This window comes from Pteronotus mesoamericanus, unplaced genomic scaffold (assembly GCF_021234165.1).
Source record: "Pteronotus mesoamericanus isolate MK-2021 breed Mesoamerican mustached bat unplaced genomic scaffold, CSHL_Meso_final contig_90, whole genome shotgun sequence".
Taxonomy (NCBI): domain Eukaryota; kingdom Metazoa; phylum Chordata; class Mammalia; order Chiroptera; family Mormoopidae; genus Pteronotus; species Pteronotus mesoamericanus.
Window position 1 is genome coordinate 7,987,720 of NW_026555277.1, and position 13,788 is coordinate 8,001,507.

A 13,788-nucleotide genomic window follows, 5' to 3' on the forward strand; every position below is an offset into this window, starting at 1 on the left:
ATCTAAAGTAAGAATAGGGGTTTGGTATATTTTTGTTGCATTATTAATCCTACAACGGTGATGATTGTCAGTTCCTGTGTATCCAATCACCTGGAAGAGGGTTTACCCAAACTGTAACTGCCAACTCTAACCAACTTAGGCAAGAAGAGACAGATTCTTTTGAAGTTCCTGACATTTCAGTGCTCTAAAACCAGTGTCAGGGGTGCCTCCCCCGCCCACAGAATTTTTCTGATAATTGCTCTATTCATATGGGTAACCCCTGTAGCCTGATTTGTTTTATACCCCCTTGCTGCCCAAAAAAGTGAAAGTGAGACAAAGAGCAGCAAGGAAAGTTGAACTACAAAGGGAGAGAGAAACAGATCTACTGAGAGAAGCAGCAACAGGAGGCTAAGCAGTTCTTTTTTCCAGCCCCCTTTTGAGGCCCACTCACTCCCCTTTCTGCCCTTGGCCTGCAGGGAAGGCCTTGGCCCCCTTCCAAAGAATCCTCCCTTTTCTTTTTCTGCCTAAGTTTGAGTATATTTCTGTAAATTGCTACCATATGAACCTTGACTAAGACAAAACCTTTTCAAAAAATTGAAGTCTAAAATGAAAAAAATTATCTCATTCACCATAACAGAAAAAAAAGAAAGTATATACCTAGAACATTTTGAGAAGTGTGCCAGGTCTATGTGAAAACAACTAGAGAAATTTAAGGACATGAAAAATGAGCTAATGAAAAGATAACATGATCCTGATGAAAAGATTATTCCATTTAATTTGATATTATAATGATGTCAATTTAAGGCAATTTTTATCAAAATTCCGATAGGAAGATTTTGAAACTTAATTCTAAAATTCCTCTGGAAGACTAAACACGTGAGCACTGCCAACAAATGTTGAAGAAGAAAAGAACAAGAAGCACTAATAGGGGCCTTGCCCTACCAGACAGCAAAATGCCCTATTAAGCCACAGTAACCAAAGCAGCATGATACTGACACAGAGATAGACAAATATTGATAAAAATACAGAAACAACCATGATTACTTGAGATTTTTTTACTATACACAATAAAATTTATGTTAATGATATAAATAATGAGTTCTTCAGTAGTTTTAGGACAACTAGCTTTCCATCTGGAAAAAAACTAAGCTCCATCTCTCATACCATGCACATTAAATTCCAGGAAGATTAAAGAGGTAACCATTGTTTTAAAATTAAATCTAGGATTCCTTAAAGTTTGAGGTTCTATTCACTTAAAGAATGATCTTTATTTAAAAGGCATACAATGTTGCCCTGGCCAGGTAGCTTAATTGGTTAGAGCAGCTGCCATGATAGGCCAAGTTTGTGCATTTGATCCCCTGTTGGGACACATAGAAAAAGCAACCAATGAATGCATAAATATGTGGAACAACAAATGAGGTTTCTCTCTCTCTCCCTCCATTCCTCCCCCTCTTCTAAAAATCAATAAGTAACATTTTTAAAAAATTTGTCCTTGCCCTGGCAGGTGCAGCTCTGTGGACCAAGTGCTAGCCTGTGACCCAAAAGGCTGCTGGTTTGATTCCATGTCAGGACACATGCCTGGGTTGTAGGTCAGGTCTCCAGCTGAGAGTATGCAAGAGGTAACCAACTGATGTTTTGCACATTGATGTTTCTCTCCCTCTTTCTCCCTCCCTTCCCCTCTCTCTGAAAATGAATAAAGTCTTTTTTAAAAATGTGTCCTTAGAAAGTAATGTAATAAGTATGGCCTGCTACTGCATCATTTCATATTACCATGAATGAAATCCTGTTTCTCAGAGAATTGCTATGATAGCATGCCCTTAACATACAAACACTCTTTGAGTTTTGTTTCCCAAGAATAACAGTCCACCTAAATGTGCACCTGGACCTTCTAAGCACAAGACCTAGACCTCCCAGCAGCTCTTGTTCTCCAGAAGCTGGCAGTGTGGTGGAAGAGACAGACACCAGCCATCACATTTCAACATTGTATTTGTTTTCTGTTGCTGCTGCAGGAATTGGCATCAAATTTAGCTGCTTAAAAAGACACACATTTATTATCTCATAGTTCTCAAGGCCAGGAGTCCAAAATGTATCTCACTAGGCTAAAATTAAGGTGTCAGCAGGGCCATGTTCCTTTCTGAAGTCTCCAGGGGAGAATCTGATTTTCTTGTCTCTTCCAGCCTGAGAGTCTGCCCACTTCCCTGGTTTGAGGCACCCTTCCATTTTTACAGCCAACAATGGCCATTTGAATATGTGAACCCTGAAAAAGACAACTACTGAGCAGGACTCCTGGTGGCTAACTAGGCTCAACTTTTAAAAACAAAGCCTAGCAGTCATTTCTACACAGGGGCCCCTCATACAAACTGGACTTCTGGGAGAAGTCTGCACTGAGCTGTCTGCCTGAGCCAGCCCTCAAGAAAAAGTTCTTGGAATTCTATTTCAACCAGTAGGACTGAAGCTTTCCTCACTCAGTCAGAACTTCACTGCTCTGACCAATCAGAGCAGCTCATTCTGACCAATCAGGACAGTGCCTTTGGGACCAATGAAACTGACAGGATTTGGAGCTTTCATTTGCATGAGAACAGACCAATCAGGGACTGGGGTGGGGCCTTCTGCCTATATAAGGCTGCTTCGCTGTGATTCTGAGAGCACACTTTTCCTTTATAGCAGTATTGGTGTTTGCCTACCAGGGGTGAAACACTGGGTTGGACCAGTGCATAGCAGAGCTGTTTAGCTGGGGGTTGGCCTCAGGGTTGCGTCCCGGCCATGCTGTTTTCCCAGCAATGCTGTACCACAACTGAGCTGTTCCACAGCCATGCTGTTTTTTTACACTACGCTGTGTTGCAATTGAGCTACTTTGCACTTAATTGTTTCCTTTTTTACCACACCTTAAATTGAAGATTCCTGTTGGCTTTGAATTGGCATCAACTACCATCAGTTGACAAGTCCTTTTCACATTACATCATCTGACAGCCCCTCTGCCTCCCTCTTCCACATTTAAGGACCCTTGTGGTTATATTGGGCACCACCCAGATAATCTATGATAATCCCCCTATTTTAAGGTCATCAGATTAGCAACCTTAATTCCATCTGCAATCTTAGTCCTTCTATGTGATCCAATGTGACATTTTCACAGGTTCTGGGGGTTGGAATGCAGACCTCTTTGGGGAGAGGGACCATTATTCTGTCTGCCCAAAACATAATGCATGTTATGGTAGAAACAGTGCTGTGAAGGATGGTTCTAATCCAAGTGTTGTCAGTGGAAATGGGGTACTTGCAGTGTTGTGGGAAAAGCATTTTGGAGACCACATGTGGAAGGAGGAGGTGTAGTGTAAGATTTATTGAAGCTGAAGCAAACACAAAGGACCATCCCCAGGTGCCCAGTGACCGTGTCTCGCATACCTCCAGGTGATTCAGCTCTGTCCCACTGTGGAGTAAGTCCAGTCTTGACTTCAGCAAGCCCAACAGAAAAGTCAGGATCCAGAAGTTTTGTGCCATTAGTTCAATCCATGCCAAAACTTAGTCCAGCTCAGTCTCTGTCCCTGTCTGGCAACCCTGGTCTCTGTTCCCATCTGGCTCCAGCTGGTGCTGCATTGCTGTACCCAGGTTCACGCTTAGAGCCCACACTAGGACCCATGCAGGTTCTAGGCCCACATAGCTGCTCCAGAGAATGCACGAACAAACTGGTGAACACACGTGTGTTAACCAAGAGAGGCCTTTGTTAAATTTTGATCGTATTACCTCAGGCTTTCGAACTGACCAATCTCTTTCCCAATCCTTTGCCTGCTTGTGCTGGGCCCTCCCCCAAAACAGTTCATTTCCTAGATCTTTGGGGGCTGTGTCCCTTATCCAATCCTTTCCTCTTTATGGTCGCCATGTAGGCTCCTACTGCACATGCCTCAAAGTAGAAGGACCTCCCTCTGTGTCATCTTGGCTTCTAGTGCACAGGTGCCCAGAAGGGGCACTTCCCCTTTATTGTTTACTCCTCCCCTTCATAGTTCGAGTAAATGGACCAGTTGCACCCTGGGGAGATTGGAAAACTGGTTCCCTAAATAGGGGACAATGGAGGGGTATTAGTCCCTTGTCAGGGATTCAGCTATCCCCTGGAGTGCGTGAAGCTATAGCTTTCGACCTAATTAAGTTTAGCCAATTTTGCTCCCTTCTCTTTTAGTATCTAGGTGCCTACGCTAGCAAAAGATTGCAAAATGAATACATGCTGCAGCCTCTCTCTCCCATCATAAGTGGTGAGAAATAACAGAAAAGTTATAAAAATAAGTAGACAAATTCATAATCATCCTGGACAACAAGCAGAGCCGTTGGTGGACCAGAAACCACAAGGAGTCATGAGGACTCTCTGAAAGACGGATGGCAGGTGGGAAGCGGTCGGAGAAGTGGCAGGTGTGCATGGCCGTAGAAGACCACGGGAGCCGAAAACAGCACTGAGAGAACTCCATGCCCAAAGCGGGTGGACCCTGGAGCGCCTGCGCTCAGGAGCACCCAACAGGGCATTGATGATTCAGGGTGCCAAGCAAGTCAGCTACTAGACACCCCTTTCTTGTCTCCTGGAGCCAAGAGACTCCAGCAGGATTATCCACCTCCAAGTGGGAGTGATGAATCTGAGACCATTAGGTGAAGAGAAAGGGTAAGTGTTCCCGGTGGCCGCTCATACCTAGGAGGAAAGGAAAGTGCCAACTTACAGAAGACAAGCTGCCAAAATACCCCCTACCAGACAGTCACTGACAATAAATTTTGATATACACTATGAACCATTCTTCATAGCACTGTTTCTACCATAACATGCATTATGTTTCGGGCAGACAGAATAATGGTCCCTCTCCCCAAAGAGGTCTGCATTCCAACCCCCAGAACCTGTGAAAATGTCACATTGGATCACATAGGAGAACTAAGATTGCAGATGGAATTAAGGTTGCTAATCTGATGACCTTCAAGGTCATTATCTTGAAAGGACCAAAATTCTGACACCTGAAGCTGCTTTTTGAGATATTAATTTTAAGCTTGTTTACTAAGAAACAAGGACTCAGAATCTTTGCTCTTCCCCGCTTTCCTGCCCAAGAGATTCAGACAGAGAAACCCACTTCAGGAAGGGGATTTAGGGTGTCTCCCTTAGCCCAGTCTGAGTTCATATGGTCAACAAAAGGGCTTCAGGCAGGTGCCTGTTAGCTAGATACCCAGTGTGTCCAGTTGTTTCTGAGTCATGCAGAAAGGATTTTCTTGCCATGTGTGTTCCCTCTTAACTACTTGTAAATTGCCCATTCTCACTTCTGAAATCTAATACCCTGTTCCCCTCCCTTTTGCCCTTTGTCCAAATGTCTTATATGCCCAATGTTGTTTCACTGTCCTGGGAATTTTCATGAATTTATGTGTCTATGTAGATTCCCTATGTACATTGAGTAAACTTTCATTTTCTTCTGTTATTCTGTCTCTGCTAATTTGGCTACTAGCGGAGCCAGGAGAACTTAGAAAGTGGAAGGAAAAGAATATATTTTTTGAAACCCCACAGTCTTATACCCCTTTTGCTAAAGAGTACACAATCAGAGAGGGCAACCAGTCTAAAAGGGAATCTCAGATAAGATGAGCTTCCAACTAATAATTACCAAACATTTTAAGAAAGTCAACATCTTGAAAGAGAGAGCAAATTCATCTAAAACTTTCAATACTTGAAATGGCTTCTAAAACAAGAACAGGACTTTAGAATAATTATAACATTCTTGGATGCAAAAGGATAGCACATTTGTTTTTTAAAAATCAACTAAAAAGCTAAACTCCTTTCAAAATAATGATCAAAATTAACACAGTAATGGGTACCATGTGACCTGAAGGACTGAGCAAATAATGTTTTTCTAGCACATTGTACAAGACAAAATATTAAAAGTATTTCTAAAAGAAAACCTAAAATGTACAGAGGACTGACCTAAAACTTTCAATATCACCTAATAAAAGTTCTGGGGTAGAAATTAGAAAGAATGTGATAGGAAGTTATATTCAAATAAATAAAAAAAGAAAATGTCCCAGAATTGAAGAAAACTATGCATATTCAGTTTGAAAGGGTCCACCAAATGCCAAAGATCTCTTTGACACTAAAGGTTAGTTTCAAAACTTACATGTAGATCTGCTGTAATGCAATTTCAGATGTCATGGTAAGGAAGATATCTTGAAAACTTCCAATGAGGGGGAAAAAATGGATGAACTACAAAAGTATGAGAATCATATTGACATTAAGTCTCTCACTGAAAAACAGGATGCAAGAAGAAAAGGAAGAGACTTTTTCAAAATTCAGAGGAAAAACATCTTTGAATCTAGAATTATACAAACAGCCCAACCATGGTTCAAGTGTTCTTCATTTGGAAGAGGAGTTCATAAAGTTTATCACCTACAGACCTACTCTGAGATAAATAATAAAAGAGGATAGGTCAGCATTGAGAAAAATGAATCTAAGAGGAAGAAGCGAGAGACAAAAAAACAATGGTAAGCAAAGACAGTAAATGTGTTCAAACTAAAAAATAGGATAAAATGTCCCATCACCCATACACTCCCCCCCCCAAAAAAAAAAGGAGGAAAAAAGAAACATTCAAAGGATAAGAGCCCGGGGACCGGGCAGATGATGACAAGGGCAGCACCAGCCCACGGTGGGGGGCCTTCAGGGCTGTGGCCCCCAAAAGCACTGGATTTGCAGAATTTAAGAAAAAAATGAAGACCTCTCAAAGAAACCTGAAAACAACCAAAGTGGTAATATATCAAGAAATAAATTGGCCTTGGCAGCATTATATGAAGATGAAGTGAAATGAAAATCTTCCAGATCTGATAGACCTAAAGTTACAGTGTTTAAAACTGCACGAACACCAGCCACCTCAAAGGTTTTCCGCCCCCTGGGGATGTGTTCACTTGGCTGGGGGCTGACCACCACTTCGCTCCATTGCAGTATGGTATTCAAGGGAGCATGAATACACTGGGCTACATCTAATTTGACTTTCTACTGGGAAAGTTGTGAATGAACTTTTCAAAGGGGCAAAGGAATGTGGGACTGTCCGTGTGAACAAAGCCTCAGGAGGTTCAGGTGATGGCTAAGCTAAGTCATTTACAGGTAACGCTACAAAATGGAGTTTGATGATGGGGTCATCAAACCACCTTTTATAAGTGGTTTGAATACATCTACGGAGTAATCGGCTGCAAGATGTCCAGATTTTGCTTAAACTGTAGAGCCACAGTTTCAATGTATTTTTTCCTTTTTCTTGAGTTTATTGGGGTGACACTGGTTTACAAAATTAAACAGGTTTTAGGTGCACAATTCCACAACACATCATCTGAACACAGTATTGTGTGTTCACCACCCCAAATAACAGTTTCAATTTAGGTGACAGGTAATTGAGACCTTTTAATATCCCCAAGAATGCTTTAATTTCTGGAGTCTGTTAAGAGAAGGGTGACTATCATTGCATGCATGCTTCTGAAATTCAGCAAGAAAGAATAACAATAGAAATTCTTTAAAGTGGCATTACTGCTGGCAGAAGATTTCAAGAGAGATCTCCTCTGGAGTTTTGTGACTGCTTCCTTGAAGCCAGGTAAACATGCCCTGGAGGGGTAGGGAATGACTGTTTAGAGACTGGTTAGGAGGCTGCTGAATTGCTCAGTCAAGGATTGCTCCCTAGCACTGACTGGTGTGGCCCAGTTGATTGGGCATCATCCTGCAAAGCAAAAAGTCACTGGTTTGATTCCCGGTCTGGGCACATGCCTGAGTTGTGCATTTGGTTCTGGTAAAACAATGGATTGATGTTTTTCCCTCTCTAACTCCCTCCCTGCCCCTCGCTCTAAAAATAAATAAATAAAAATTTTTAAAAAAAGAGAATTGCCACCTAAAGGACAAAATATTGCCTATGTAGGGATAGAGAGCAGGCTTGATGTGAGAGATAATGGGGAGGAGGAACCAACAGCACTTTTCTCTCGCCTCCACCCCACCTTTTTGGGGTAACTGTACCCTGCTTCGAGGATATCACCTTTTTTCACCCTTAGCCCTGGTGTTTTAGGCTCTGGGCTGCAAGGGTAGGGCCCATAAATCTAAGTCATTAGCTCATTCTGTTCCCTCGGGCAACCTTCCTAGAGAAGCATATGACCTTAATCAGCACAGTCTTTCTGGGCCTTCTGTATGTGAACTCCCTCCTACTAGACCAAGTCGTGTGGTGATGGGAGCCTGGAGCAGCCCAGGCCGCCAAGGACAGAGCAGGGACGGAGCTGACTCAGAGGATGTAGACCCTATAGCTGGATCCTTGTAGCATCTTTGAAGCCCACAATCAGCCATATCTTAGCCAGCTGTGCTCCTGGACTTGCTATAAGCCAGTGATTTATTTTTTTTAAGATTTTTTTTTTTATTGTTGTTCTATTACTGTTGTCCCAATCCCCCCACAACATTGCTCTTCCTGGCCCCACTTCCCCGCCCCCGCCAGTGGTTTTTGTTTTGTTTTGTTTTGTTTTAATCTAAGCTTATTTGAATTGGGTTTTCTACTCAGACTAGCTCCCAGTAAAGTGTGCATAGTGTCCCTAATGATTAGCACTGGAACAGGGAGGATCCCTGAAGTCTACTGCTCTTAGTCTCCAGGCCAAGAATGAGGACAAAAGATGTCCTTAGTCACTGTCTCTCTTAGGGAGGGGCGGCTGTATCTTCCTAATTTGCTCAGACCAGTGGCACCCAGACTTCAGGATTTCACAGATTTGGAAATTCCATCAGCAAAATTACAAAGAAAAATCTTAGGGTCCAAATAAGAATTTCCAAGTTTTAATCTTGTTATTTAAAAATACTTTAAAACAGCCCTGGCTGATGTGACTCAGTGGATTGAGTGCCAGCCTGTGAACCAAAGCGTCGCCGGTTCTATTCCCAGTCAGGGCACATGCCTGGGCTGCAGGCCAGGTCCCTAGTAGGGGTGCGTGAGAGGCAACTACACATTACTGTCTCTCTCTCTTTCTCTCTCTCTTCCCCTCTCTCTAAAAATAAATAAATAAAATCTGTTTTTTAATTTCTAAAAAATACTTTAAAACAAACAAAAAACACTACCTTCTACCATTGTCTTAATACCATAAAAGAAATAACACTTTCACAGTACTCACAGAGAAAGGATAACTTTAGAATAAAGGACAGCCCTTTAAAATGAATACCTCTGGCTTTGTTGGAAGATACTATGTCATACTCACTTTCCTCTCTTTGTCTCAGATATGTGAAAACTTTTACCAGCAATAGCAATCTCCTAAGTGACCTAGTGCAGAAGAAAGCTGTGCCCCTCCATGGTGTCCTCAGCTCCCTGAACTCATTCGCAGTCCCGGGACAGGAAGAGTCTGGACAACGCCGGCTCGGCTTGTAGGCAGCCCCAGCAGGGAGAAGGAGGATCCGTCCTGAGCCTGCTGGGAGGACTGAAGGCCCCAGGGAAAGGCGCCTCTCAGGCGAGGATGATCTGGCAAGGGGAGCCACAGGGAGAGAGCGATGCTCAGGTGGGCTCGAGGCAAGTCTCCCATTCGCCACCCTGGCCGGGCCCAGCCATTCCTCTCCGCAGTTCGCTGCCTGAGCAGCAACCCCGGGAGCCCTGAGCACAGTCCGACTGCTATGCGGGGCCCAGCTGAAGGTGCTTGGAGAGACTCAGAACGATGATGGGCAGATCTCCTCTCCAGAGAAGCTGCAGCTTTCTTTGGGATTCAGTGTCCCCTGAGGCTCTGGCAGGAGCGTGGCCGAGGGCTGCTCTGGTGGGCTCCGGTGCTTTGAGGAACAATCTATCATTCAGCTCAGCTCAAGCAGGGGGAAGGTGTTAGCCAAAGGATCCTGGGTTGGGATTCTCTCCCCTCCACATCCCCTGCCTGGGCAGGTGCCTACCAGCTCACCCCGTCCAGCTGGGTTAGCAGGGGGGAGTCTCCAATGAGTCACTCTGTTAGCAGAAATACACACTGCAGTTGTGCAGTCGGTGTTAGACAGTGCTCTGGAATTCCAGTCTGAGGGGCCTGAGCATCCCCAGCCGTCCCCTCCACACACAGCTCCATTAAAGGGAGACTGGATGGAACCAGCTGGTTGAGAGGCAGAGCTGGGGTGGGGCAGGAGGAGAGCAGGACCCAGGGGAGGAGAGTGAACAAAGCAAGGAGGGAAGGGTGGGGGGATCCCCGTGGCCAATTACAGCAGGCACAATGAACCCAATAGGGAAAGAAAGGGGCTCCTTGCCCCCTGCTCTGGACTCAGCACGTACACAAAGTGTGTGCACAGATGCACACAAGAGCACACATCCTTCCAACAGTAGTTCTGCGTTTCTGTGCTTTCCACCTTAAGGACTGAGTTGGGTAAAGTAAAGATACACAGGATGCATCAGGGAGCCAAATATTTCAAGGACCAGGGTCACAGCACAACCAGGCTTCCTGAAGGGCTACCTTATCATGAGCCAGTGATAGGTTCCAGGGAGTTCCAGGGCCCTTAGCAAATTAAAATCCTCGGGTCTTCGTTCTTCTGCCTCCTCTCCATCCTTGTCAGCTTTCAGATACTGCCTTATGTCTCACCCAAGTTCCTGAGAAATCCAAGATCTTACCAGCTCTGAACATCCATCTGTCTTTGTGGGGCCCCAAGCCATGATCTCTGAGCAGTCTACAAATCACCTGACCTTGAACTAGGTGCCCATGAGCTAGGGCAGAGAATGGCAGCGGAGGCGCTTCTGGACACCTTAGATGCAGCTGCTCTGAGTGCCTCGGTTGCTTTTAGGTGTGGCGAGGCAGACAGCCGGACTGACACATCGGGTCCAGCGGATATGAGGACTAGTTCCGCCTCCGGAGTGGCTCTCAGGAGCTTCGATCACCTTTTTGTCATCCCCAAATGTTGTAGCTTCCCACCAGATACACATCCAAATCCAGCTCTTGAACCGCAGATCTCCAAGGTCAAGTGAGGCTAAGTGACCTGAGATCTCCCAACCCCATTCTCCCAGGGCTCAGATCTCCCCCAGAACCCCGGCCGTATCACAAGAGCCCTAAAATGCAATGCCAAGTCATACGCACTGGGTTGTTTATTGTCACGCTACCCATGGGACAGGGTTAAGGTGGGGAGGGAACCCGCAGGCAGAGAAGTGGAAGGAGGAGGGAAATGGAGAACATCTATTTTCCATTCTGCCCTTCCCCCGACCGGGGGATGGTGGGGGTTTCACCGCCAGCAGGACCCCCTTAGACACAAACACAGTGCTGCGTGAGAAGGTTGGGCACTGTCTCATACTTGAAGGAGTAGCCCCCATCTGAGGTGGTGCGGACATGGAGGGACCTCATGGTCCCCGGGAGAGCCGCACAGCAGGGTTGGGCCCCTGGCACCAGGAAAAGGGGCTGAACGGGGGTGGGGGTAGGTCCAGGGACCGGTGGCGACAGGTCTGGTTGGGTGGGCAGCCCACAGCCACCGTGACAATAGTGGAAGACGAAACTGGGTGGGTGTACGATCCACCGGTCCCAGCCCAGCTCCTGGAAGGAGATGTTGAGGGCAGCCCGGTGGCAGTGCGCATGGGCAGCGGGCTCCTCTGGAGGCCTCTGCAGCAGGCGCAGTGCAGCGGGGGACCAAGGCCAGGGCAGCGGAGGCGTCGAACGTCGGGCTCGTTCCCCTCCGGTCGGGGGCTTGGCCCGCGTGTGGGCCACCAAGAAGGGCGTGGTCTCAGGCCGGGCTGAGCAGGAGCAGAGAGGGCAGCGCAGCAGGAGCACCAGGATGGGATGGGTCAGCAGGGGCAGTGCCGAGGGGCCCAGGTGCAGCACAGCCCAGCGGGGGGGCGCCTCGCCCAAGGACATGGGCACAGCCATGGGACCCCGTGATGACACGGCCAGCAGGCCTAGCAGGGGTCCAGAACTATTCGAGGCTGCTGTGCCCTGCCTCTCCAGTCCCGTGTGGAACCACAACTGGGCCGAAGTCACCTGGCGGCTACGTGTGTGCTGGGACGGCCGGAACATGTAGGAGAAGAGACCCCCCTCGGCCTCCGGGACACGCTCCCTCGCAGCAGCGGGCTGGCCCTCACAGCTGGAGCCTGCAGGAGATAAAGGGACATGCAGAGACCTCATGGGCAGCCCCGAACTGGCAGAACCTGGGGCCCCTCCTGCTCAACAGGAGGGAAGCAGCTGCCATTCAGGGGCCTGCCAAGCCCCGCACTGAATGCTCTGCCAGACACAGGGTCTCTCCCCAGTCTTGAGAGAACAGACAGAGGCTCCTGATTTGTTATTTCATCATTAAAGGAGTTTAAAAACACAAGACATTGCCAGCGTCTCTCTCTGGTGATTTCACCAGTTAATATTCCCATCAGCACTGTGCACGAGGCCCTGCCACTTTACCTACACCACCACTTGGAATTGGTAGTTAGATTTAAGTTTTTGTTCATCTGATGGTGTGAAAGGGCAACGTGAATGTTGTGTACATAAGCTATGTTATTCTTTACATCTTTTTACATGTCAGAAATATTGCAAGATACATTCTTTTAAAAAAGCCCACCTTATAAAGGCAGGTTAATACCAAAAAAGGGGAGGCGGAAGAGCAGGAAGAGGAAGAGAAAGGATATAGCTGAGAATAAAAGTGCTTTCTAAGAAAGTGCAGCTGCCATCCTTACCCTGACAGGTACACAGGCTCCACTGAACGAGCATGAACCAGCACCAGCTGAGGAAATGGGTTCTCTCATTATAAACCTCACAACAATTGGCCCATTTTGCAGATAAAGAAACTGAGGGTTAAAAAGGTAAAGTGGCTTTTAACTACCGAGTGGCCAGGCTGGGAATCGCCCTGATCCCAAAGCCACACTTTTTCTGACTGTGCTGCACAGGGTCCTGTCTGGAAGAGAGGTGGGCCAGAGGATGAGAAAGTCTGCCCAGAGGAGGCCCTTACTCATCGAGTCGGCGGAACATGGGGAGGTCAGAAGGGAACTCAAGAGAAAGTGAAGTAGGTATCCCGGAAAAGTTTCCCAGCTACTCTTTCTCCTGCATCCCTCATGTCTTCTCAAGTCTCAGATACTTGGGGCTACAGAAACAAGGTTCGGAGCATGGAGCAAAGGTGGAGATAGGAGAAAGGGTGGCAGAAAGGGGTCCATACCCAAGTATCTCCGTCTCTAGAAACCCTTGGCCTCCCAGGCGACAATCCCCATAACGCCTCCTAAGGAGCCGTGCGATCTGAATACGCCATCTCCCTGAGTCCTGAGAGGGAGGCATTACTGCCCATTTTATCGGTGAGGAGACAGAGACTCAGGGAGGTTTAGTTATTGGCCCATTGTTGCAAAGCCAGTTGAGTGGCAGGTCTGGGATTCAAACGCAGATCTGCCTGCCTTCCGATCCCACGCTGCGTACCATGCTGCTCCTCAAAGCCGCCATTCCCCATCCTCATTACCTGTAGCTGGGAAAAGGATGGCCTGGGAGACCTCCTCCTCCTCAGGCTCGGGGCCCCTGTGCATGATGCCCCCCACAGCATGTCTTCGGGGCAGCCGCCTGACTCCAGGATCCCCACCTTCACCGGTCACTGCCGGAGGTCCCAAGGCATCCAGGAACAGGGCCCTCATCTTGGCCAGGACAAGTTCCCGGTCCAGCTCTGTCCCCTGGCAGCCGTGCCCCCATTGTGGGGCCACCAGCAAGAGGAGCAGCAGTGGCAGCTGGGGCAACATAGCTCACTTGTCCCTGCCAGTGGTAAGCCCACACCCTGCCCTGTGCCCTTTGTCAGGGTCTGCCCCGGCCTCCCCACTGCCCCCTCCCCAGCCCACCCCCCACCCCGCCTCTTCTGCCCCTCTCACCCTAGTCTTCCCCAGGCCTTCCCACGCCCTGCAGTCTCCGTCGCCCCTG

The 13,788-nt window shown here is 47.3% G+C and overlaps 1 protein-coding gene and 1 pseudogene across 1 annotated transcript; one reads left to right on the forward strand and one right to left on the reverse strand.

The window, feature by feature from the left end:
- Positions 1 to 4,586: 4,586 nt before the first annotated feature.
- LOC129080586 (UBX domain-containing protein 2B-like) lies at positions 4,587 to 7,465 on the forward strand (annotated as a pseudogene).
- Positions 7,466 to 11,166: 3,701 nt separating this feature from the next.
- INHA (inhibin subunit alpha) lies at positions 11,167 to 13,613 on the reverse strand. Its single transcript, XM_054586138.1, has 2 exons — positions 13,343 to 13,613; positions 11,167 to 12,002 (listed from the first exon to the last, which is right to left on the reverse strand). Exons 1-2 carry the CDS (start codon positions 13,611 to 13,613, stop codon positions 11,167 to 11,169), a joined length of 1,107 nt encoding a protein of 368 aa, XP_054442113.1.
- Between the last annotated feature and the right edge of the window lie 175 nt (positions 13,614 to 13,788).

What these genes read in the sequence shown, in the direction of transcription:
- INHA (XM_054586138.1), bottom strand. Translation starts at nt 13,613, where the DNA reads ATGTTGCCCCAGCTGCCACTGCTGCTCCTCTTGCTGGTGGCCCCACAA. An exon ending in CATCCTTTTCCCAGCTACAG is followed by an intron (nt 12,003 to 13,342) that starts GTAATGAGGATG and finishes TATCTCCTGCAG; the next exon opens with GCTCCAGCTGTGAGGGCCAG.